Source organism: Stegodyphus dumicola, chromosome 4, assembly GCF_044657685.1.
Source record: "Stegodyphus dumicola isolate Sdum_Otavi_A_Nest chromosome 4, ASM4465768v1".
Taxonomy (NCBI): Eukaryota; Metazoa; Arthropoda; class Arachnida; order Araneae; family Eresidae; genus Stegodyphus; species Stegodyphus dumicola.
Window position 1 is genome coordinate 75,252,573 of NC_140771.1, and position 26,980 is coordinate 75,279,552.

Here is a 26,980-nt window from a genome sequence, read left to right on the forward strand (position 1 = left end):
GCAGCATTGTCTGAAAGAATGTTGCAAATACTATTGATACTACTATAACTCCTTGGTAAGTCAAAAAGAATCATTCCATATATAATTTTTAGGAAACAGTTTTATGTAGATATATATATATATAATTTGCAAAGAAATACTGGGGAAAAAACTTTAAAATTATTGAATTTCAAAATTTATTTTAAAAGGACTTAATTCTACGCTATCTCTGGAAAGATTAAAAATTTTAATTTAATTAAGAATATGTTAATGAATATTACCTCTATCCATATATAAATTTTACTTTACATTTCCTAGGATATAATTTTTCATTTATGTATTCATATATATATTTACAAAGACCAAAAATTGAAATTCATAAGCAATAAATTTCAAAAAATCGTATAAATGCACAAAAGAAGAATTTAACAAATGTTAAAACTAAAATTCTTCAAACAAGTAAAACCCAAATAAAAAAATAAAAAAAATAACGAACAAAAAAGAATATGAAAGAAGAGAAGTTCAATCAATTTCAATGACATGTCATCAGGAGGAGGAAACATTGAAACCAGTTAAATTCTCTCTTCCATAAAAAATACTTGCTTTTCTGTATCCAGAATTAGCTGATGAACCATTCCAATGCATTTTAATTATAATAGTTCAACCGAAAATGCTGCCTCTTCCCCAAAGCAAAGAAAAATAACAAGTAAAATCATTAATTTCTTCCTTTTCGTACTTTCCTTTGTATTTTCCTAAGACTGAATTTGTAATATTTTAATAAAAATTTTAAGAAATCATACTATTATTGAAAGTTTTTCTCTAATATCATTATGTGTTAAGAAATTTCTAGGCTACTTAGAGATCAGTTTAAAATTACTAAAAATTGACTACCTTTTAAGTCTCTTGAAATTTTAAAAATATTTTAAATATTTGGAATTTGTATATTTATTATAATGTTATCACTTTTTGAAGTGTTTATTTACTCGGAAGTGTTTATTTTTTTTTTTTTATTTTTTTTTTTTTTTTACACTTGAGAATAATTCTTTGGTTTTATTGACTTTTCAAAATGTGAAATTTTTTCTTTGAATTTCAAAATTCTTTGCTTTGTAGCATTAATTCACCTTTTGGAAGATAGCTAGTTTAAATATGGTTTTTAATTTTGCCAAAGAAGCCAAACTAGCAACCCTTGGCATCTGAGAGTCTAACAAAATTTCTAATGGCCCTTTTTCATCGTCACGCTGGTGTTTGATTAGAGGTTCTTGCAAAGTTTTGTGTTATTTTGAAATTCAGGGGTGTTTGTGCTCGGGGGATTTTGAACTTCGATCCTCGGAAATTCCGGGGATCGTCGTTCAAAAGGAAGTAGGAATAATAATGAATTATTTATTTTGATCTGGGTAATTTTGTTTGCTTTGAAAGCAGAAAACGCAAGGTCAGTGTGTGTGGTGAAAACTTTTCCTTTCTTTCTCCAAAGGCAGTGATAATGCGTGAAAAGGGAGAAAAAACTTCTTTTTTGTTCTTTCCTTATTGCAAGTTATGACTCATTCCCCACGGTTCTCGGACATTCTCTTCTGGATTCTTTTCGGCAAGTTACGCGGCAGAAAAAAAAAGGGAGAGACTTCATTTGACCAGATGTGCGATCACGTGACTCTGGGTTCAAAGGTCTTATCTCTCCTGGCGTGGCGACAATAAGTAGAGAAGGGGGATTTTTCGCCGTATTAGCTATTTGTCATTGATCGCTTCTCAACTTTTTTTCCTCCGCTGTGTAAAATTTTCGTTTCAATTATTGATGCACGTGTAAATTTTTCGCTTCGTTTATTGAAATATTTTTTTATTTAGGTACGCAAGAGAATTTCACTATGAAATTTCTCGATATAAATACTGATATTATACAATTAGAAGAAGGTGTCCGGAATGCATTTAGGTGGAATTGGATTGAACGGAGAGATGGTAATGGGGATACTATCGGCACATGGTGCAAGAAAATAAATGTTGCTGGACAAGCATATTGTGTTTTTTGTAACTCACTGCTGAAGTATGGTGGGGAAGGATTCAAGGCTTTCACAAATCATTCTAAAACTGTGACGCACATAAAATATTCAAAGTGCATTAGACATTCAATGACTTTAAGTAATTATGCTAATTCAAAAAATACTGATGACTTACTTATGTGAAAAATATGGCTAAAAAAATCCAATGACTGATCCAATTCACAAAGATCTCTTACTGAATATAAACAGAAGTTGGAAAACATATCAAGAGGACGAGGACTTAAAAACATGGATTTCAGATGAGTCACCTATAAAAGTCTCTGAAAAGCCTTCTACATTAGCAGAAAAGCAAACTGCTTCTACCTCTGCATGTGCAGTTCTCGAGGAAATTTCTTCAACTGTAAATGAGGAAAATAAAAGTCAACCTTCCTGCAATTATGAAGTTCACCACAAAAGAAAGACAAGCCCACAAACATCAGAAAATAAAAAAAAAAAAATAAAAAATAAAAAAAAGAAATAAAAAAAAGCAGAAATTAGATAATTTTTTTAAAGAATTAATTCGGGGAATTTAAAATATTTACATAAAATGTAGTAGTTTATATGTTTGAAAATTTATGGTTACTAATTTTGCAAAAAAAGTAATTCATTGAACTTTTATAATTAGGTCATTCAATACTTCATAATTGTAATTTTTCATTTCTCTCTCTCCCCCCCCTTCTCGAAACTCCAAAATGTCGGTAGTAAGTCCGTAAAAGTTTCAGGGAATTTTTTGGGGTCCCACAAACACCCCTGGAAATTAAAAAAAAAAAACTTGATGATTTCGAAATTTAAAAATTTTTTTCACTGCAGGATTTTAATCTTTTGTACATTTTAAGGGTAAATTTTCAGTTTTATTGAAGATTCTCTTTAGATTAGTAAAATCTTTTTAATAATTTTACTTTGTATTTTTGCCTTTTTCCTTCACTTTCACTGGTTTTTGATAAGAGGATCTAGCAAAGTTTTGTGTTAAGATTTTTTGGAAATTTCAAACATTTTTTCACTTTAGAATTTTAATTTTTTCTACATTTTAAGGATAAGTTTTCATTTTTATTTAAGATTCTTTTTAGATTATAAAAATCTTTTGAAATTTGAAGATATTTTTAATGATTATACTTTGCATTTTTGCCATTTTTCTTCGCTTTGTGGAGATGCCAGAATTTTCGGGTGAACTATTATACACTGCTGGTGATTAAAATTGGAACACCAGGGAGGAATGATCTGACAAACATCAAAATCACATGAAGGGAAGAAGTTGGGATATGCAAATGATTAGTATCTCAGCACATTTAGACGTCATGGGAGGGAGAAACAACATCTGAAGCACTGCATAAAAGAAAAATTGTGGATTTCTCATTCGGAAAGTGCTTTATAAGATTGGAGTTTGCTCAGAATATCATGTTATGCCTCGAATAAGAAGAGGAAATGCTTGTCAGCAAGTTTCAAAATTCGATAGAGGCCGGATTGTTGCCTATTGAAAGTGTAGATTATTGTTCCGTGATATTGCCAGCCGAACTGGTCGACATCCAACCATTGTCATGCGAATATAGAACCAGTGGATTGCTGAAGGTCATACTGAATAGCATACAGGATCTCAACACCCTTGCCAGAGAGGAAAGACATATTGTGTGGTCAGCCTTGCAAAACTGTACGACCACTGACAGACCATTAACCAGGAAATGGGCATGTTTGCAGCACACCCAGTATCAGCTCGAGAGTTTACGTTTGCAGCAAGGTGACCATTACTTAGTCTTGCTTTGCCAATGCAGTATAGAGGGAGATGGCAAGTCTGGTGTGCCAGAAAACAAAGTTGGGTACAGGAGGGCAGAATGTTGCCTTTTTAAGCGAGTCCCGATTCGACGTGCAGTATTCTGATGGTCGTATATGTGTCTGGAGTTTCCGAGGAGACTGTACATCGTCTTCTTGCATTCAGTATTGGCATAGGCAACCTCCATCTGGTGTGATTTTTTGGGCAGCCATTGGCTACATGGCACGCACAGCTCTAGTTTGGATCGACGGTAATTTGAATACAGATGAGTACATTTCTGACATCTTACATCCAATAATCGTGCCCTATCTTTGAGCCACCCAAACACCATGTTCCAACAATCTAATGCAAGATCATATGTTGCATGTCATGCTTTGATCTTCCTCGATATACAGTGTATTCGATTGCTGACCTGGCCTGCAGGTTCACCAGATCTGTCATCCAATGAAAACATCTTGTCATGGGTTACTGAGAGACTAGGCCGCCACTCCTTTCCAGCTAATATGGTTAATGAAGTGCGACATAGACTTGAGGCAGCACAGAATGAGTTGCCCGTTTCTGTCATCCAGCTCTAGTTTGACTCCATGCTTAACAGGATATGGGCCATTTTAGCTGCCAGGAATGGCAGCTGTATCTACTAATTTTGTACCCCCGTAAATTACAACAGACTTTTCCAAAAGAAAAACATAAAATTATATGCAAATTTTATTATTTTTAATTAAACCATATTTTAAATGCTATGTGTTTTATGCCTAAAGTTTCCATACAACTTAGAATGTCTGAAATGTTCAATGTTAATTTTTTATGAAATACATATATTAATCAAAATTTTACTAAACACATATGCTTTTTTTTTTTTCGAAAATACAATTTGTATAAAATAAATATCTTAAGTGCTTCATATTGCTTAATATTAATTCTGTATAATATTAAATGAATAATTATTTTAATATATGTATTTTTCTTTCAGTTGCTGCTCTAAAATTGAACACCACTTTGCGAGAACTCTTCTTAGCTGAGAACAAAATATCACCGGCAGATGGCTTTCAATTGGGTAACTTGCTTCGTACGAACACGCATTTGGAATTACTTGATTTGAGCAACAATAAACTAGGGGTATTTTTTTTATTCAGTGTTATCAATTTATTTTATATTTTGATCTTTTTTAGAAACGTTACAGGTTACAATTACAGAAAGAATGCATGTAAATAATAATATAAAAGATAATATATATAAAAGATATGTTTGTCAAAAATTTCACTTTTATTTAAATTTGTAATTAAATTATTTCATTCTAAAAGTCAGCACTTCTTTCTTACAATTAAACTTATCATAAATTACTTCAAAAAATTTACTTTATCAGTTACACCTTTGATTGAACACAGTAAGTTCCTATAGAAATTCAGTATACTTGAATGAATTATGAGTGAGTCCAATGTGTATTAAATAAATCTTCATTATCTGTAAATGTTGTTGAGGTATTATGATATATATTATTCCCTGGTGTCTTTTTAAAGACAAAAGAATTTTCAGGAATCAATTTAATCCCAGTTTATCATTAACCTTTTCACGACAGTGCACCTTTGTTTAAGACGCTCATGCGGGATGGAAGGGAATCAAAGGCAGTCAACGAACAGGACGGAGATTTTGCATCACTAAGCCTAATTTTATATATATATATATTAAAAAAATAATAAGGAAAAAAAAGTTTTGCTTCTAGCATCGTATTTTTGATATCATTTTAAATTATTACTTGAGTTCTTATATATGCTAAAATTAGCACTTAGTAACGTTTTTTTTTCTTTATTTTACATGAAAATATACTTAAAAATTGCTTATCTTGTAAAATATATTTTCGGAAGCGCTATTCAAATTATTCCAAATTTTTAATTGATAAAATCCATCAATAAAGTTTAAAATTAAAAAAACAACACAATAAAGACTATTTACAGTGAGAAGTAACAAAATTTTAAATGAAGACTGTGGTAAATCTCGAAGCATGGAGAAGTATCACTTTCTAACTCAGGGATGTCAAACTCATAGGTACACTTGGGCCAAACAAACAAGGTTTAACTTTAACTTTAGGCGGGCTGCAAAAAAAAAAAAAAAAAAAAAAAAAAAAAAATCAATATTCATAGAAACATAGATTTATTTTGAATAATACAATAATAAACATATATATATATTTATATAGAAAAGAACAAGAAAAATTTAATGTTTACGTCCTGATAACTTGACATCTCTTCTCTGCTATTATCTTTCCTATTTCGGGAGAAATTTTGTTTGCAGTGATAACTTTCAACGCTGACCCAAGGTGAGCATCATTAATACGGTTTCTAACAGGAGATTTATTACCTTTCATGACTGAAAATAACTGCTCGCACCGATAAGTGCTACCAAACATGGAAATAATTTTATATGCGAATTTTCGAGTATTTTCAAACCTGGCTGGTAAATATTTGTAAAATTCAGGCACACCCACTTCAATGAATTTTGCTTTCAAATTTGAGTTGCATTGAATCTCGATCACCTTCATTTGCATATGGCTGGGTACTGAGTCAATACTTATTGAGAGAATCGAAGAAAACAAAAAAAAATTTGTCTTCGAGGGAACTAAAATCATTAAACCTCGTTTCAAATTCAGTTGTTAAATTTGCAATTTTTTCTGCGTATTTTTGATACGAACAAGTATCATCTAAACTTGATTTGTTCATGCTGCACGACGGGAAGTGCGTCAAATCTTCATTTTTAAGTTGTTTTTCCCAAAGAACTAGTTGACATTTGAATGCTTTAATTATGTCAAACATATTCGTAATGATATGATCTTTTCCTTGTAACGATAAATTTAAATTGGTTAAGTGTTTGGTTACATCAACCAAGAAAGATAAATCTTGTATCCATATTGGATCGTAAAACAAACTTACGACTTGATTTTTCGTTTTTAAAAACTGACATATTTCTTCTTTCAAATCCCAGAATTGTTTGAGAATCTTGGAGCAAGATAACCAACGTACCTCGGTATAGTAGGACCAACCCGAATATTCACTATCTAACTCACTTAAGAAAGCAGTGAATTGATGCTGATTTAAACCTCGAGATCGTATAAAATTTATAACTTTTTTTATATATGGCAAAAAATTCTCCATATTTATTACTTTCGTGCATAGAACTTCTTGATGTATAATACAATGCATATGATGAATGTTTGAACCGTGAATTTCACTAAGTTTTTTTCTTAGTAATGCTACGAAGCCCTTGTTTTTCCCGGTCATTGATGGAGCGCCATCTGTAGCTACAGAATTTAATTTTGCCAAAGGTAGATTGTATTTCTGCAGAAGTCCAAAAACACAAGTAAATATATGTATCTTCTCCTGTGGTAGTACCAGACATCGGTATTAGTTCCAGTAATTCCTCAAAAATGTTAAAATTCTTGTCATAAGAACAAAGAAACACTGCTAATTGAGCTTTGCCACTAATGTCCATGCTCTCGTCACAGGCAATGGAGAAACTTTCGAAACTAGATGAGTTTGCTTTGATCTGATCACTTAAATTCGCGGCTAAATCAGTAACTCTTTCCGCAACTGTATTTCGAGACAATGAAATTGATTGAAAAGCCTTCACATTTCCAGGACAAACAATTTCTCCAGCTTTCATTAGGCATTCCTTGATTGAATCACCGTCAGTAAAAGGCTTCGAATGTTTAGCTATCAACTCGGACAAGACGTAGCTTGCATGTACAGCCGCTTCACTTTCTTGCAATACTTTACTAAACATGGACTATTGCTTTTTCACTCCTAACTTGAGCTCTTTCAACTTTTCTTCTCTCATTAATCCTTCGTAATTGTTATATTTCGATTTGTGTTGTTCGTAATGACGTTTAATATTATATAACTTTGGTACATTAATAGTGTTATTACATATCAAGCAGATTATTTTATCTTTTATTTCACAGCAAAAATATTCTAATTCCCATTTTACTTGGAATATTCTATGTTCGTCAGCGATTTTTCGTTTAATTTTACTACCACTTGGTTTTGATATAGACATACTGAATACAAAGGGCTGGAATAAACACAGTTAACGTTAAAAAGTTAACAAAAATTTATTCTTTCCACAAGAGATAAATCAAAATGCTGAAATATTTCTTCAAAAATATTCTGACAATATCACAAAATGTCAAACGTTTAGCAAAAATCAATTCAAAACAGAGAAACTAATTCTATCTCACAGCGAAATCGCTACAAATCAATCACAGCATTAAGTAAACAAACAGTTCGCTAGAACTACAGCTACTACTGAGATGAGTTGTTTGTTCTCCGCTTTTAAAAGCTTTATAATTAATTTCTCGAATATACTGGAAACATCTATAAATATCTGGATTTTTGTGGATGGCAACAGCAATTACGAGATATTTATTTATTAGGTATTAAATGCAGGCGCTGTTCTATTTTTAACCTTCCAACACAGCTGTCTTTTCAAAAATCGTCTGCGTTGCTAAGGCAACATGAAGCAAATCTAATCACAATTCTAAATAAAAAAAACTAAATAAATAAATAACTATCCGTAAAAATTATTAATCCGTAACAATATGAATTAAGTAATAATTAATAATAAATCATGCACATGCATGCACCAATATATCGTACAAAACTATGATTGGAAAACTGAGACCATGAGTTCGGCCACATTCGGCTATCGGGGGATGCTTACAAGTTCTGAGTGCACGTGTCCCCCAAAAGCCGAAGGTAGCTGAACGCAAGCTACTCACACACATTTGTAATTTAAGTTGTGTGTGTGTCAGCTCGCTGTGAGTAATCTAACAACACTGAATAAATTATCGTTAATTACTTAGCAGTAAACATTTCATTTTTTTCTTCGCCGATATGTTATTTTATTATTATGTATTATTATTTGCCGATACATTGGCCGGGCCGCAAAAATATTTGTTGTGGGCCGCGAGTTCGACATCCTTGTTCTAACTCTTTAGAAAATGACTCATCACTCTCATCTGCGTTAATAAATGGTTCATTGACCATACGAGAGTATTCTTCCTCTGATAAATAGCGCCTTCCTGCCATAATAGACTTGAGGGGAGGCTTTCTGAAATAAAAAGAGAAGAAACGGAAAGATAACTGAAGGCTATGCAAAACATAACAATACTCCACATACTAACCCTAAAAGACCATATATAGTAAAAGAAAAAATAGAATAAAAAAAGGAATTGGATATAAATCAGACACGTCAATGTTTTCATTAGCACGCATCGATTTAAAGAGCTCACCTCTGTTTAAGCTTTCCATGTTCCCCCACCCACCCTCACAAGAGCTGATGAATAAAATACGAAAGTCAAGCAGAATATATCAAACTCAAAGTCAGGAACCTAAAACTGTGTTCATTTCAAAAGTAATGGACATAGGATGCCATCTAGTGGCCTTCAGAAAAAACGTTCCAGCTTAAAATGCGTATACGCATCACCCGTCCTCTGAATGCAATCTCTAGCGATGCGTGAATGGGATGCCCAGCTGTAAGAGATGTTCTTAGGGAAAGCATATATGGGATGCCCATCTTGAAAGGGATAATGTTCAAATTTCATGGACTAAGAATATCTGTATTACATTTAATTTTTAAGTTTATTTAATTTGATTGTATTTTATACTGTTTTATACGTGTTTAATGAATGCCCAGTTATGTTTTATTCACCTTCATTTTCTGATAACATAATGTTTTTTAGCATCCAAACATTTCACTCATTTATTAATAAAAAATTTTACTTTTTGCATTTATTATTGCATATTTTAAATTATTTGTTTTATTAAAATTGAGTTCTTAATTCATTTGCATTTATTGAGAGAATGAATGTTATTAGATTGAAAAATTCATAAAGGCATATAGTCATCAAATATAATATAAAAAATTAATGCAATAGCATTGAAATAGTGAAAATAATAAGTAAAGTTTAGTAATACAGAAAATTTTGGTTGGAAAGGCTCCAGGTAAAAAGAAAAATGTTTTAGGAAACAGTACATTTTGAAAAGAATTGAAAATAATAATCAATGATTTGCAAGGGATCAAGCAAATTTTCAAAATCATTATATTCATATTTTGCATAAACTACATTTTCAAAAGATTTCAAGAATAGACTTTAAGATGAAAAAAAAAATTAAAGAAAAGTTATGAAAATTGTGTGTGATAAATCCAAAATCTCTATTAAAAAAAAAAAAAAAAAAAAAAAAAAAAAAAAAAAAAAAAAAACGGAAACCTTAATTTCAGTCCCTTTTATGGGAAAAGTTTTGAAACTTTGATTTAAGACATAATTTTTATAGATCTAAGTTATTATTTTAATATGCTTTTATTTGTAGACATGACAGTATAAAACTTTTTTAATATGCTTCAGTGCGAGTTATTTTATTGTTTAAAATAGTTTTTATGTGTAAACAAAGATTTTTGTGACTATATTGTAATAAAATGCAAATAAAAATTTTAAAGAACATATTTTCATGTTATTTTGCATTTCTAATTAAAAAAAATATTTACATTATGGAATGATGCACTTAATATGCTTTGCCACTTTTCTTAGAAATTTTGTACTGAAATTTAAGAATAAATTTACTCCAAATAGATATCCAAGTAGCTCAGAGATGAGTAAATAAGTTTTCTAATAAAATATTAATGTGTTCATGCACTACTTTAAATAATCTGATTCATTTTCATTTTGTAGGATGATGGTTTAACTCATGTAATGGAAAGTCTTGGACAGCAATCAAATACGTCTGGAAGAGGTCTCAGTACCTTAATTTTATGGAACAATGAACTCACTGTAAAAGGAATGCCCTGTGTAGCAAGAGCTTTAGTATGTCTTTTAACTTAAGTCTCTAAGAATCGCGGATACTGGAGAATAAATAATCTGTTTTAAATTCAGTCCATACTTTAATTTATTATATTTTGTTTCAATGTAGACATCTGCTCGAGCTCTCAGAAAACTTAATTTGGGTAGCAATGCTATAACAAGTGGTGGAATTATAGAAATGAAACAGAGTTTTATTTGCAACCGTACTGTTGAAGTTCTGGAGCTTGAAAATGCTAGCATAACATCTGAAGGTAAAGTACAGTGGTCTTGGGAAAATATTATTAACTAATTATTATTGATATTATTAATATAAACTGTTTTTGGAAAAACCTTTGAAAATATCTTATACAAAATATTTAATTTAAAAAAAAATTGTGGAATCCGATAAAAAATATTAATTTTTTAAAAAAATGTTTGTGGCATTATTCCTTACAGTATATTCTTTTAAAAATGTGCAGATCTATCTTTATGCAAAAATTATTATTTTAATTGCAGAATTCAATTTTTATAAAAGTATTTGTGTTCATGATATGTTAGTGAAAATGCGACTTCTGATTTGTTGGTTTCACCTGTTAAGATAAACTTTGTTTCTAATTTCTTGAATGTGTTATGCATTTTTACTTCCATGTATGAAGTAAAGGAAGTATTGTAATTGTGAAAAGTTTTGGGTGTAATATCTCAACAGAAATATTAATTTTATCTGTTCCCAAATTCATTTGGAAGATTTTTTTTCATGTCATGACATCTGTATACAGTCAAAAGTCGTTAATCCGGACTCGTCGGGACTTCGGCGATTCCGGATTATCGATTTTTCCGGATTATAGATCATCAGTTTAAATCTGGTAAGATGGCATGCAGAAATTACAAAATTAAAAATATGAAGCCATAATTTATGAAATAAAGAACAATTATGATCTAAAGGGTATCAAAATTTGCAAAAAGAAAAAGCTTAATATTTATTTGTTTACTTTATTAAACATTTATTTCAATGTAAGTTGTTTAAGTTTTGCTTCGTTTCATGTGATAATACTTTCTCTTTAATTCTATTAAACAGACATAATTTCTTGTTCAGTTACAAAGTTCCGCTGTTCAAGTCCTATAATTGCTGTGTTGAGAATACCGACTAATTTGTCAATCGAAATGTTTTCGTTTTCAATAACCTCTGGGTCACTTTCTTCACTATCGGAAGCGAATTATAATGACGAGGAACTTGATTTAAATCATATCAAAGAAGGGAAATGAAATACTACACTTAGTACGGAATTATAAACCAAATAAAATAAAAACATCTGCTCTGAAGATAAGGATAGTGCTGACAGATCAACTTCCAATCCGCAGCGTGAAATTGATAAACAGATTTCGGATTTGAAAACATACTTTCGCTTTGTAGATACAAATTACATATTAGTAAATATATATCGGAAATTCTATTTGACATAATCTTTCTAATCTATCATAATCTAATAATGACGTTTATGCCCCCCCCCTTCTCTGCCGCAGAACAGCGTGAAATTGATAAACAGATTTCGGATTTCAAAACATACTTTCGCTTTGTAGTAAATATATATCGGAAGTTCTATTTGACATAATCGAAAGTTCAAGCTTACTTTTATAAAATTGCTCTAACAGTCTGCAAAAAATAATAAGCCGGATCCAATTCGAAGATTAAGGAACAACGCAATCTGCAACATTAACTGAATTAGATAACTTTAGCTTAGCATATAACTCCGTTACACATTAAACGCGCATGCGCACAAACATATTCGCAGCTGTAAGGGTCTTATGCGCTCTCGTAAACGCCTGTGCGCATGCGTGAACGCGACGCATGCGCAGAAAGTTTGTAGCTTTGAGGTCCGGATTATAGATCATTCCGGATTATGGGTGTCCGAATTAACGACTTTTGACTGTATACGCATAGAATAAAGGACTCTTTTTTCCAAAATGGATTTTAGAATAGATTTAAAATGGATTCAAAATGTTATTTTCTGTGACATCTATCTGTATGTGGATATGTATGTATTTCACATAACTCAAAAACGATTAGCTTCAGAATATTAAAATTTTGTATATAGGATTGTTATAACATAGTTTTGCACCTCCCTTTTCAGAGTTGCCATCTGTTCTTATTTAGATGGGAGACTCTCGATTTCCATCTGTTTTCCCGCCAACCTGTTTTATAACATATTTTTCCTAACGTTCTCTTATTCATAAAATTTCTTGCAGTTTTTTTGTAGCTTCATTTCATACTTCATAACTTGTCAAAAAAAAAATTTTTTTTTTTTTTAGACATCCGTGAAAGCAGTTGGTTTTTCTCTAGATTACAAATAAAAGAAAATCACGGTCCTTTTGTCAGTGAGAAATTGACATATTTCTGCTTTGTGAGTGAGAGCATGTGTTTGAAAACGCCGTGTTCAAGTTCTCCATTGAGCATCAAGCACCACTGTTTGTCATCTGGCATATAATAGCCATTGAGCACAAAGCAAGATAGAGGTTCTTATTTTGTTAATCTTGTCCCTTAGCAGTGTGAGTGCACGTGCTTTAAAGAAATAGTTTAAGAAATGATGATCTTTTGTTTTTTATGCCTGCGAAGAAGGTAAATACTCGTGTACTTTTCAAAAATTGTGCACTTGTATTTTTCCACAAGGAAATGTAATACATTTGTGATGTGCCATTTGTCGTTGAGATTTTTTGATTCTCCACAGTGAAAGAGCAAAATGTGACAAAAACAAACATGTGGCACAAAAACACATGAGTTCTATTGAACAAAATGAAAAATTATATTTTTCTGTTAAAACATAGGACCAAAAATTTATTAATGCAGAATGCCCGTTCTCTGCCTTTTTATTGGAACTTAACCTGCTACTGAATGCATCAGATATGCAAACATGTTTCCCAATAGCGAAATCGCTAAGGAATACTCAAGTGCAAGTACGAAAATCGCTACAGTTGTCGAAAAAATGGGTACAAAAAATAAATCTTCAGTTATTGATTGCTTTATTCCATTGTACCTTTCTACAGATGGAAGCAATGATACTGATTCAAAACTGTATCCAACTGATGTTTTATTTTTTAATCTTCAGAAACTGAGTGCAGTTTACTTTCTGTCCCCACTTTAGAAGGACATTTGACAGTCTTTAATCTTGCACAGCTAGTTATTAAAACTTTAATCCGGTGGAAAGCACATCAAGAACAAGTACTAGAGTGGATGCATGGGGTAGCACGTACCCCAATATTTAAAATATGGAAAAAACTGTTTTATTTAGTTTTAAAGCTGTTTTTCTTTTATAATAAGCTTATAGAGAGTTAAAATTAATAAAAATTAAAATAAAAACAAAATAAGCATCTTACCTCTAAGTTTTATTGCATCTGTAATACACAATGCTTATTTTATTTGTTTACACTTTGAACAAAATACATTCATTCAGTTTTCTCACTGAATCGATCTTGAAGTAGAGGTATATTTGTTCACCATTTCCTCATGTTAAATCCAGCTTTTCCTGAAACGAACTTCACCTGCCGATGTACTTCAAGGGCAGTTTCTTTATTTGCAAACTATGGATAAGATCAACATATAATTTGTTACTTAGTATTCGGAATGCAACTGGATAGTCTCTTTCATACTTACTTACATGGTGTTTCAATGTTGCATTTAGCAAGAATGGACTTGACCTTAATCCAAAATTAACCCATGTCATTCTCGGTACTTCTGGTTCTATGTTCATATTATCTTTAATCGACAGAAATATGACATCTCTGTCTTCCAGTGCTAATGCTATCTGCAAAAAAATGCATTTTCAATATCAGCTGTCAAGGCGACCCTGTTAAATCTTAATTGCAGAAATAAGGCCAAAAAATCGCATTAAATTCGGATCGGAATTCAGACAGTTGTTAAGGGAAACGAAGCTTATTACACTAGAAGATGCATCAAAAACAATTCTATTTTTATAGTTAATTACACTAGAAGATGCATGAAAAGCAATTCTCATTTTTGTAGTTAATTTATCTTCATGAATTACTGCTTGGTGAGGCATATAATCTTTAGTTTTACTTTCTAACTTACTGGAATCAACCTTTTCGACTATTCCTTCTGCAACATGCTTCGAAATGATTTCCTTATACTGATTAACCCTCTGACTGCCCAATTTGTGGACTGAAATCGATTCAAAAATTGTGTAATTTTTTGTTTCATATTTTAAATCTTTATATATTGGAGAATTGAAAAATCCAATTTTCCTTTCTAGAAAATATTTTTTATATAGCTTTTTATCATGAGAAACTAAGTTGCCAGAGAAACCAATTTCAGATGTTATCACCCCCCCCCAAAAAAATTTTTTTAATAAATTTCAATCGAATTACAGTTAATTTCTATTTATTGCATAATATAAAAAAGTAAAATATATAAAATTTAAGAAAATATAAAGCACTGAGGAAAAAATATCTTAGAAATGCAATTTAGTATGAGTTCAAAACAGGGTTCAAGACAAAGTCCAACTTCACAGTCTTTGCACTACATTCAATAAATCTAATTAATAATTAAAAAATTAATTGAATAATTAAGATAATTGCTAAATGTTTTCTAGTAACCATTTCTGTAAGAAAAAAGCAGCAAAAAGTGGAATTTGAGTAGTAATACCGTGTTCCTTCAAACGCCACAATTTAGTGGACAATTAACGATAGCTGTTGGCCAAAGCATAAACTAAACGTCTAATACTGTATATAATTTATTTCAGTGGTAAAACCGGATGCGTTCCTCAATAAAGGAAGAAAAACAGATGCCTGCGGAAATCGTGAGTTAAGCAGATTTTGCTACATTTGAGTTGCCCGGGGAAATTGCGGGATGAGCAGCCAGAGGGTTAAGAAAGGAAGGATTTCTCTTGAATTTATTAACTAATTTTTGAAAGCGTACTTCAGCAGTGCCATAGTTATCGGATAAAAATTCAACTTTTTCATTCCACGGAAGATTGACTTCATAACGACTATTTCCCATTTTTCTAGAGCTCTCGAATTTTCTTGAAACCTCATTATCTTTAAAATTATTGCATGCAATTCCCAAATTTTCTAAATCAAATATTTTCTTTAAAATCTCCATTTCTTCTATGTTTTCATTTCGAACAATAGTTTTCATTACTCTTAACTTACTTAGAGTTCGATCTGATTGCGGCGTTAGATCCATTGAACACATACCCAAGTTTCATTTCCATTCCTACTAATTATCCTGGCATTCGCTTTATTTTCCCAGTAACAATAGTCCAAAAATAAACCAAACAAACTAACAATGATATTCCTAAGTTTTTCAGAATCTAATTCATTGGCCATTTGTATTTTCTTCTGCGTACAGTAATTTCACTACCTGGTGCTTGAACTACAGTTTCAGAAATACAAGGAGTTTCGATAGCTTCTAAAGTTATTACTTCCTTTGAATTATAAACTCTTCTCAAGTTTACCTTCACACGATTACTTATAACTGTTTTTTCTGCATTTGAACCAAAAACAAAAATTTTTAAACGTTCCTGACTTATCACTTCCAACTTTAATTTACGAGATATCTGTTTTGTATCAAATAACTTTTACTTCCTATTTTCCCTTTGTCAGCACACTTATGGCTGTCTGCAAATATTTGTTGCAACCTTCTTGACTTGAAACAGAGCAATTTGATGTATGATTTATATTGCTGTCATCTATCCGTACTTTGTCTATTTCATTTCCCGATAAGCTTTTTGTTACTGATCCTTCCTCGCAAATATAATGGCTATGTTTTTTACCACACTTCTTGCACCGTATTTCATCACAGCAAAATCTAGAAACATGAGTTTTTTTTAAACAATTAAAACAATATCCGAGACATAGTAAACTAGTTGTCCATTGACTTATAGGTAAAGGATATTTATTGATTGTATATTCATCTGTAGAACAAAATATACATGCATTTTTAATTGTAGTAGTAGTTAGCACTGTTGCTGTTGATAGACGTTTAGAATTCTCATATATTTCCTGAACTGCGAAATTTTCATTTTATCGGCTTCATCTGTCTGGGGAAATAAAAATGTTTTCTCGTGTGTTTCTATTTCCTTTTTAAGAAACTGGAGTAATTTTGAACAATTATTCCATGAGTCTTCTTCATTAACAGAATGATTAAATTCTAATACAATATCTTCAGGAATTAATTTTACTAAAATGGCTAAAAGAATTCCACCGTAATTAGTTCTGTTCTGGCTATTTTGAGACTTCAATTGGCTGTTTTGACTTTTGAATCTGAATAGAAATTGTGTCATGTAATTGTCTCAGTTCCTTAAGTTCGAGCATGATTTTGCAGGAGTTAAGCTTAAAATTGTTTAAATGTGAACGTACAATAATTCCGGTTTTACCAAATTGTTCTTTTAATGGTTCAGCAGCTAAGTCAATTATTTTGTGTTAATGTCAATCTTTGTATATATTTTAATGCAGAATCCTTTAAGAACGATTTTAAATAGTTAAATTTATCAATTTTTGATAATTGTTTATTCTCATGAATTTCACCTTCAAATTGTCTCCAAAATCATTGCGAATTTTCATATTTGCTGTCAAAAGATTCTGTTTTTAATTTCAGCAGTTTGACAAAAGTTTAATTAATAATTACCCCTTCTTCAAAAATTTTAAAGGATTCATTGTGTACATCAATTTTACTTTCATTTTCACATTTATGCTTAAAGTACCTTTCTAGTTTCCATTTGGAGCTCGTAATCTTTTCACTGTATCCCTGGCTTGTCAGAACGTCAGCTTCAAGCATTTCTAAATCAGTAATGCTTTCTATGACTAGAGAGTAGAATCTAGCTAATAGATCTGATTAGGTTTTTCTTGTAACTGATATTTTAAATCATCCAAATCATCATAATCATTATTGATCTCTTTTAATGTGTCATTTATTTTATTCACAATTGTAGTTAAAGAAGTTCAAAAAGTTTTTCTTTTACTTTTTAACTTCTGTACTTCGGTTTGTTGTGCCATTCTCTGTTACTAGCTTCCAGGTTTTGGTACCATAAAAGAAAACAGTTATAAATAATAGATCTTACCTGGATCTTAATCTTCTGAGCTTCGGTGAGTGTAATTGAAAGTAATTTAAATTTTAAATCCTTTATTGGCACGTTATAGCAAGGAACAATTCACACTTGAGAAGACACATCTTAGGCATCTAGCTACGTTCTAAAAACTAAATAAATAAAATCAGTTTTGATTTCAAAGGATACTATCGCCATCTGTTGGCTGAATTCGCAACAAAAGTGCTTATGAGGCTTACATTTTTTTCAGTTGTTTGTTGTAGTCATGTGCTTCCAATTACAGAACTGTTTTAAATGATGAAAATTTTCATGTTTTGGCAATGTCAAATAAATAACAAAAAAGTTTTTGACAAATAAGGAAATGTATTTTTTATGCAGTCTCCTGGTTACTATTTGGGAAACTGTAATGAAAAATATTTGTTATGAAAAAAAGTAAAAAATAAAAAATTTGACTTTTGTGCAACAAAAAGTGACTGAGATATTTAATTTCAGAATTTGCAATTTCATTTTCAACTTGCCTGCAGTGATTGGTCAATTAGAATAAATCAAGGAAATAAGTTTAAATGAAGTGCTGCAAGAAATGTGTAAAATTTAACAGGCCATACAAATAAGTCATGTAGTGTCTACATTAGATTTACCGTAATTTTTGGAAGAAACGCCGCAGCGTTTACGTGTTTAAAACTTAAATTTTCAGCGGAAGCGGCGTTTCTACCCATGCGGTGTTTAAGTGCACTAAAAATAAAATATTTCCTATGATGGTCATTGTACATAGTTTGGATGGCCTTGTCATTGTGCATAGATTGGTGCTGTTCCCACACAAAAGACCACTCAGTTGCTTTTTGCGAACGTTATTTTGTTTACGTTCTTTCCCTTGAACGGACCTACGTGCCTTATTCACCTTAAACGAGATCACAGAACAATAACATTCTTCCCCCTTTCAAATCAACATTCTCATCAGTTTGAATAGCCATTCGATGAATCTTCCAGGAACCATCCTCTTTCCACCCCTGCCTTTTCTGCAATTTTTTTCAAAGGCAAACACGACTCCACTTGCCTCGCAATAACGAACTCTGACGTATTTCTCCTTCAGCATGAATGGATTTTTCTTGGCATTCTGCCAAATACAGATCCCATCAGTTAGGGTACAAGTACTTGTTGGATAGTTTTTAATTAGGGAGTGGAAAATTTTTGAAAATGTCTCTAAACGACACAGAAGCTATACATTTCTTACCTTTAATTTATTTTTGAGTTATGGTTTCATTTCATGCATTTTTCTTAACTGGTATGTCATATATCAGGACTTAGGTTGAGTTTTTGCATCTATACGGCCCACGACGATGTCACGCGCAATTTAATCTATTGCGGCGTTTACGCTGATGCGGCGTTTCTGTGTAATTTTAATTTTTTTCCCGCCATTTTTCTCGAGTGCGGCGTTTACGCTGATGCGGCCTTTCTTCTGGAAATTACGGTATTTACTAATTTATTATCTGAAAATTGAGCAGAGAAAATTATGTGAATCATTTCATTTTTGCATATATTTTGCTCAAACTAACTCATGAGGCACCATCTGCAATATTTATAGACCGATTCTAGTTTCCGAATGTGGTCCAAAATAGTTTTTTGAGCTGAATAAAGCTGTTCCTCATCTTTGAAATTCTCAGAAAAGGATTTTGCTCTGTCATAGTCTTAACAATATTGTCATCAATCAAAGATGGCCTCTCACACTGTGATGTATTGTTGAGTTCCAAATCACCTGCTTAAATTTTTTAACCATCTCCTGTACAATCTGTCCAAAACTGCATCTCTCTGAAAAACTGTCATGAAATTTCAACACACTTCTATAGCATTTCATCCTTGTTAGAATTTATACAAAATGCAGTGTCATAATTTATCGGTTGTCATAATTTTTACATGATCATGTCTTACATAATAATGACACAACACACTTTTGTTTCAATTAATTTAGAAGAGCAGATGTTTATAAATGCAGTGATAAATAGAGGCAGCCATATATGTCTCAAATGAATGCCTTGTATTAATTTTGAAATTTGAAATAACATCATCTGACGGAACTTTCCTGTAGATCTTATATTTAGTACGGTCCTTGGACTGAGAGAGAGGGGAGGAACAAAAATAGGTGAATCTAAAATTAACAGTAAAGTATGTTATCTTTTGAAGCTAATCTGCTGTATACTTTAGTGCAGTGGTCTCCAAGATTTTAATAATTTAAAGTTCATGTCGTCTTCATTTACATTAAAAACAAACATAATGCACCAGGAAATCTTTAAATGGAGTTAATTAATTTACAGTGTGATGAAAATATTATTCAAAGATTTGAAGATTCAGATTTTATTAAATTTTATCCGTGCTTGTCAAAATATAAATAAGCTTAGTCATGAATTTTTGTGCTAAGAATAATCCCTTTGTTTGGGAATACATGAACAATTCCCCCCTCCCCCTCACAGTCAGTGATAAGAAAAACTTATACTGATGAGAATCTACAATATGCGATGAAGGTAATTTTTAGTAATTTCTGTCCAGGGTTACAAACTTGAAATGCCATCGAGTATCAAGCTGTAGTAAGAAATAAAAATGTTCATAATTATTTACTTACAAACATATGTTATTTATGTTTCAAAGAAAAATTTAATAAATAAGACAAAGAGACTAGGTTGTTATTATTTATTCTCAAGTTCTATCCCACTTTGAAAGTTTTTATAATTTCTGTATTTTTAGTTTAAATTAAAGGAAGTTATTTAACAATTAGTCAAACATGCTAGAATTATTTGAAATAAATGCCAATCTGAAAATTTAATAGTTAGGTATCAGTATATTTGAATAACAAAGGGAAGTAACAAAAGTGTCTTGCTGGTAGCTAACTTTACATTTCAGATAGAAAATTAATATAAATTTGAAATTTTTCCTTTGTGTTATTATTTTTATATGTTTTAATAAATATTTATTAGTTTAAATTTAAAATTTATTTAAAATATTTCTTATTTTGTTAATAAAAAAATTTCATTTTGATTAAAAAATGTACTGGCCTGTTAGCTGTTTTTAGATCATGCATTTGGGCCCACATGCAATTTGAATTTGAGACTACTGCTTTAGTGAGTAGATTGTCAATGTTTGGATATGGTTGTATGTCATATTCAAGGCATATGCAAGTTATGAGCATGCAAATCAGTCAATCTTCAACAAAGTTCTTAATTTTAGTAATTGTCACGAGCAAAAATTCTTACTTTTCACACTTGACTGCATCTGACTCCAACATAGAATGTATGCTCAACATCTACAAATTTAAATACCATTCCAGATTTTTTGAATGCATTTAATAGAATTCTATTAACATTTATATTTGCAAATTATATACAACCTAATAACATAAAGTTTGACTTATCTGAACAACGAGAATAAGCCCAGCATAATTTTTCTTAACTTTAGAAAACTTTTTGTAGTTTAAATACCGCACACTTAAACGTAAGAGTCCTCATCTTCTAAAATGCAGCAAATTGATAAATATCCCTAATATCTGCAATGGATTTAATTTCATCCAAACCAAATTTCAATTTCGTAATGCAGTAGCATCTCGATGAGAATTAGTTGCATTCCAAAACAAAAATATACGTAATGTCATCTGTTGTTGCCATTCAAGTGATGCACAATTTTTTCTACTACAGTTGTTGCTAGATTTATTCTCATAAAATGCTTCAAGATTGCAAGAAGACCTTTTTTGCTTTAAAACTTTACTTTGTTGGGTTTACCTTGTCAGTGTAATTGCAGTACATATTTTTCTGTGGTTGAAAGCTAACAAAACCTGACTGCAGTGCTACTGGGTTCAAGGTAAGGAACGTATAAATAGTTATGACTAGTAGTGTCTTTTCAAAAAAAGTGTATTTAAAACCTCTATTTGAAAGCTTGATCAAGAGGCTGATGTAAGACTCTTGGGATTCCATCTGTTCGTGTGTTTTTGACAAAATTTGAGATGGAACATAGGAAGAAAGCACTTATACAGTGTGCCTTAATTGTATAACTAAATCCAGGAAATAACATTTGTGTCCAGTGAATTCACAGAAGTTAATAAATTTTCTTCCATTGCTCATTACTGTGCTTTTGGCTATTTCAGGTTATTTTCATAAGATTGTTAAAAAAAACTTGAATTGGTGGATTAGACTTGAAACCTTTCATGTTTATCAAAAATTTACTGAAAATTCAAAATTTAATCCTCAATATCCAGTTTTTACACACCAAATCTTATGATTTTTTTCTCTTATTCCTTCTCTTTGTGAGAGATGGACATTAGTAATTAAATAGATGAAACCATTGAACACTGGTAGTTTGTCCTAGGTTTAGATACCAGCAAATTGACTGGCTACATGGAGTTTTGTGGCTTTTCCCATGAGTACATTTCCTATAGAAAGGTCACCATGAAATCATCCATCCTAAGGCAGATAGCCCTTGTATGCTTGATATAGTTACTGTACTAGCCAATCTCAGGGCATGTCATAAAATGCAGCTTGTGCTGTCCAAGATATTTGGATAATGTTTTGCTCAGCATAATTTTTCTATAATTTTTCTCCCTGACAAAGGAGAGTTTCTGTTAGATGGCATTTTTTCTTAACCTTTATGAAATTAAAGCTAAAAATGATTAATTTTGTATTTTATTAGAATGTTTAAATACTATGAAGTGTTAGGTATAAACATAGTTGTGTTGAAGATATTTTTCAAAAGGCTTTTCAAACTGCTTTTAATATGAATACTTTAATTGCATATTTTAGTATTTTAAATGAAATTAAAACACTGCAAATATTTTTACCTTGTAAAAAATCTATTTGAAATCTAGGTGAAAACTGTTATAGTAGTATGAAAAACATAATTATGTTTGTTTTTAATTGCATTAATTTTTTTATAGGAGCATCTGCTTTAGCTGAATATATTTCTCAAAATCCATTCCTGCAGAAGCTTGATATAAGAGGTAATGACATTAGACTGGATGGTTTAAAAGCGCTTTCACAAGCCATGATGAAGAATCAAAATGTTGTCAGCTTAAAAGTTGATCCCACATCAATGGATTTGGTAAATTTTTTTTTTTTTTTTTTTTTTCAATTTGATTTTTAAAGTTAACCATATTTGGTTCATATTTCTATGAAATCTAGTGTGCTTTTCTTTAATGATCTGATTGTTAAATCAAAATTATATAAAATGTGTTATTTTATCAGTAACTGATATTTAATAATTTTAACTTCTTCATTTCTAATTCTAGAAATGAAGAAGGAAAAGCTTGTATTCATTTTGGCCCATTTTCAAATTTTGCTTACATATGCTATCCCAGAAGTAAGAAAGAAAAGTAAAGATAATTTATATTTAAAGTTTAATTTGAGCAATGCGTTGCATAAAGATACTATAAATATATTTCTACAATTCAAAATATAAAAAAATCAATTGAAATTTTTTAGATATAAATCTTAAAATGTATGATCGTAGGCAAAAATACCTGTCCCTTTTAAGTTTCATGTTATTCAACCTCTTTGTTTTGTAACCTAATTAATTTGTTTAAATAAAGAAGTTTAATTATTGTAAATATGATAGTGTGTTATATTCATAATAAAAATTAATTATGGAAGTTTTTTCCCTTTAACAAATCAATAAAAAATCAATTGTATTTCACTTTATGTCAAGTCCGTTACCTTGAGATTATTTTATCCAAAATTAGTTTTTAATTCTGTCTTAAAGGGGGAGTACATATTCAGTGGCTTAGATAAACTACTCAAGCTAAGTTTGACTACTTTGAATGTGTATTGCCCACTTTAGGCAGAATTACAAACTAATTGGGTTAAAATAATCTCAAGGTAACGGAGTTGACATGAAGTGGAAGACAAATTATTTTTATTGATTTGCTAAATTTTTATCTAAAAATTTTCAATTGATTTTTTTTAATATTTTAAATTGTAGAAACATATTTATAATCATTTTATGCAATGCATTGCTCAAATTAAACTTTAAATATGAATTTATCTTGAGTTTTCTTTTCTTCTGGGACAGCATATGTAAGCAAAATTTGAAAATGGGCCTTTTGTATTTATTATAAAGTTCCAAAAGTAATAGGAGACCATGACCCTTTTTATGATATAAGCTAATGTTTACAGCATAGTTTGTTATAATAAAGTTCCTTTCAGTTGTGGAATAATCTGAAGTTTTCTAAATTTGTTTTATATCGAGAGAGCTCTTAGTTTTTGCATCAGACTGGTTTTTTTTTTTTTTTTTTTTTATATATATATATATTTATTTATTTATTTTTTTTTAAATATTGTTTTATTCACTTTGGTGTAGGAAACCCATAAAATGTATTTCTTCCCACATTTATGTATCTTATATGTAAAAGCTGGGAAGTATAATGCATTTCCATGATGCTTTCCAAATACACTCATGTCCAAAATTATATTTACATAAGTGAAATCATGGATTTCGTAGAAATTGGGTAATAATTTTATGAATTTGTGTGCGATGATACATAACATCATCACACATTATTACAAAGGAAAAAAAAACATAAGAGTACTTCATATGATATAAAACTGCAACATGGAACAATAAAAATATTAATAATATTGTTACGAAGGGCCCAGCTGCAGTAAGATAGCTTCCCTACAAAGTGGGGTTGGAGTTGCCAGAAAGTGGCTAGGAAAGGTAGGGTTTCCAGATTTGGTGCGAAATCGGTCATTTGGCGAAAAATTGGTGATATGCCAGAGATGGAGCGAGAATATTCTGGAAACAAATTCTTGCCGGTTTTCCAAAGAATATTTTTAAAAGCAAGTCAAAAGCTATATATACCCTACCTGTACACAGAGTAAGAAAGTATCTAGAGTATGTTGAATTTAGTAGCAGTGTTTTGATTTAGTAGCAGAGATTAGCTTGAGAGTGACCGAACCCAGTTGGGAGCTTTAATTTAGTTCTTTGCTGTGAAGCTGCCTTCGCCGTTATAGCCTGAATTCTGTTTTGCTGATTGTTTCAGTGTGTTTGTCATAATGTTTCAATGACTGTAAACCTGTCTTTGGAACTATCCTGTGTAGTACTGGCAAATAAAGTTTTCATCAAGTATTATAAGCAATTGCTCCAAATCCACGAACTCGTAGAACGCGACAATATGTTAGAAGGAGAGTTCCGGGGGGGAGAGAAAAATTAAGGCTTAAGAATTTAATATGGATTGGGATCTTTCTTGTCTTGTACACATGTTTTACAATATGTTCTCATGCTGGCAGTTATGTTATTAACCACAGTTTGTTCCTTCAGTTCATTTACATCTCTAGGAGGATCTCTCTCATCTCTAGCATTTGCCTCTCTCTATCCTAGAAGGAGGATGTTTCCATTGAATTGCTTTTCCAATATAGTCTCATAAGTTAACATGTGGGTTAAGATCAGAAGATTTTGCAGGCCATTGTATTTACTTCTTCGCCTTCAAGGAATTCATGAATGGTGTGTTTGCTCAATGTGGACAAGCATTATCTTGTATAACTAAAAAGTCAGATCCATGTGCACATCCTGACAAGCCTTACATTAGATTCTAAAATCTTATCCCAATATCTTTGGCCTGTCACAGATACTCTGATTTTGTGTCAAAATGTGTAGGGTTGTACTCCATAGATCCTTCCCATACCACCACACCTGATTACTGAAACAGTCACATTCCATAATGTTCAAAGGAAGATTTCAAGTTTCTGACTCCCTTCAATGCAGTTTAGAATCAGGTGTTAAACTAAACCTTGACTCAACTCTACGACAACAGGGACCATCGGTGTTCACTCCAGTTCTGATGCTCTTTGCATCAATTAAAGTGATCCTTTGTCTGTTGTAGAAACAGTAAAACATATACCTTGACTTTCTGGCAAAAAGGCCAATTTTATTGAGCCTTTTGTGTAGGATTAGCCACAATATAATTATCCCAGTGATGGCTGCAAGCTCTGAACTTAACTTCCGATTAACAGACTTCGTGTTACAATGATCAGTTATTTATTGGCAGATATCAATCCTGAGAATCAGTTGTTATTGTCCAGATCTCCCTTAATTCCAGAGTTCTAAAATTGTTTCCATAGCATAGAGACTATCTGTCTTGAAATAATCATATATCTCAGTGCTTCCATGATTGTCTGTTAATGCTTTTAAGTGGCCAATGATTTGTTGCTTCACAGATTCTTCCAAATGGTATTTCAGACCCAAAACAAACCATTTTTAGTTCTTACACACTGAAATCAAACACTTTATTGCAGAAATTAATTGAGATATTCATTTTGTGCATTGCACACCATCTGATAATGTAATGCCTTAATTTGCATATCAGTAACCATTTCATCATTTTTAATTGGAATTTCATGCAGTTTGTAAAAATGGGTAACATTGATTGGATAGTTCGTATAATATTATTTTTTTGGTGTATCTAAAGATAAATTTTGATGTGAGTGTTCATTGAGTATCAGGGCGTTTTTGTATTTTATTATTTGATATCATTTTAAGCAGAGATGTTTGTGGACTAAATATAGCCAGAATTCTAAAATTCTAGATTAAAGAAATCATATAGTGTACTATGTTTGTAACTGTATTACTATACCATCATATGGATATGTAATCTTTGCACACTGAAGTTAATGACATTATGATAGAATGTAGAATATCCTTGAATGCTGATAGTCTGGATGCTGTGAAAGATTATTTATTCTCATTAAACAAAATTTTCTGAGAATAAATAATTAGTGTGTAATGTGAAGTTTTTGGACCAGAAAATTCTTCTTAGAACCCTAGTGTTAGAATAATTTATCGAATAGCTGTAAATCTTGCCAAAATTCCATGAACCATTCTCTTCCTAATAGCTCTTTAATACCTGTAATGCTCATACTTCAGCCAGGGTTTGTATGGTCCCTAAAAGTAATTAAAAGTCCTTAGGGGTTTTAGAAATGATATTTGGTCCTTAAAAGTCCTTAATTTCAGCCAAAAACCAGCAAAAGGGCCTTAATTTTACACATCTAACATTTCTTTCCTCTCTCCTTCCCCCTCCCCCCAGCTGCAATTTTGAGTGTGAATCAACGTTTTGGAGGAAAATTTTTTGGCGATGCATTGAAAAATATGCATTTGATGGGTTAATGTTTGAATTCTTTCCTAATTCTTAATATAAATGGTGGATACTTAAGTTTTAGAAGCACAAGGCCCTGCCTTGATTTAAACAGTGAACATTTCAAAGTAATTCTTTTTTTGGAATAAAGAGTTAATAAAATATTACATCAAAAACAACTTTTTTTTTTTTTTTTAGGGATATGAGTTCTTTTATTATGCTGCGCTA

General features: G+C 31.2%; 1 protein-coding gene across 1 annotated transcript in view; it reads left to right on the forward strand.

The window, feature by feature from the left end:
- Positions 1-26,980, forward strand: part of LOC118204866 (uncharacterized) — a 149,173-nt gene that overhangs the window by 89,304 nt on the left and 32,889 nt on the right. The window contains exons 7-10 of the mRNA XM_085815097.1: positions 4,742-4,887; positions 10,490-10,621; positions 10,728-10,869; positions 22,565-22,728. Of these exons, the coding sequence (XP_085671223.1) occupies positions 4,742-4,887; positions 10,490-10,621; positions 10,728-10,869; positions 22,565-22,728 (584 nt within the window). The remainder of the gene's footprint in view (positions 1-4,741; positions 4,888-10,489; positions 10,622-10,727; positions 10,870-22,564; positions 22,729-26,980) is intronic.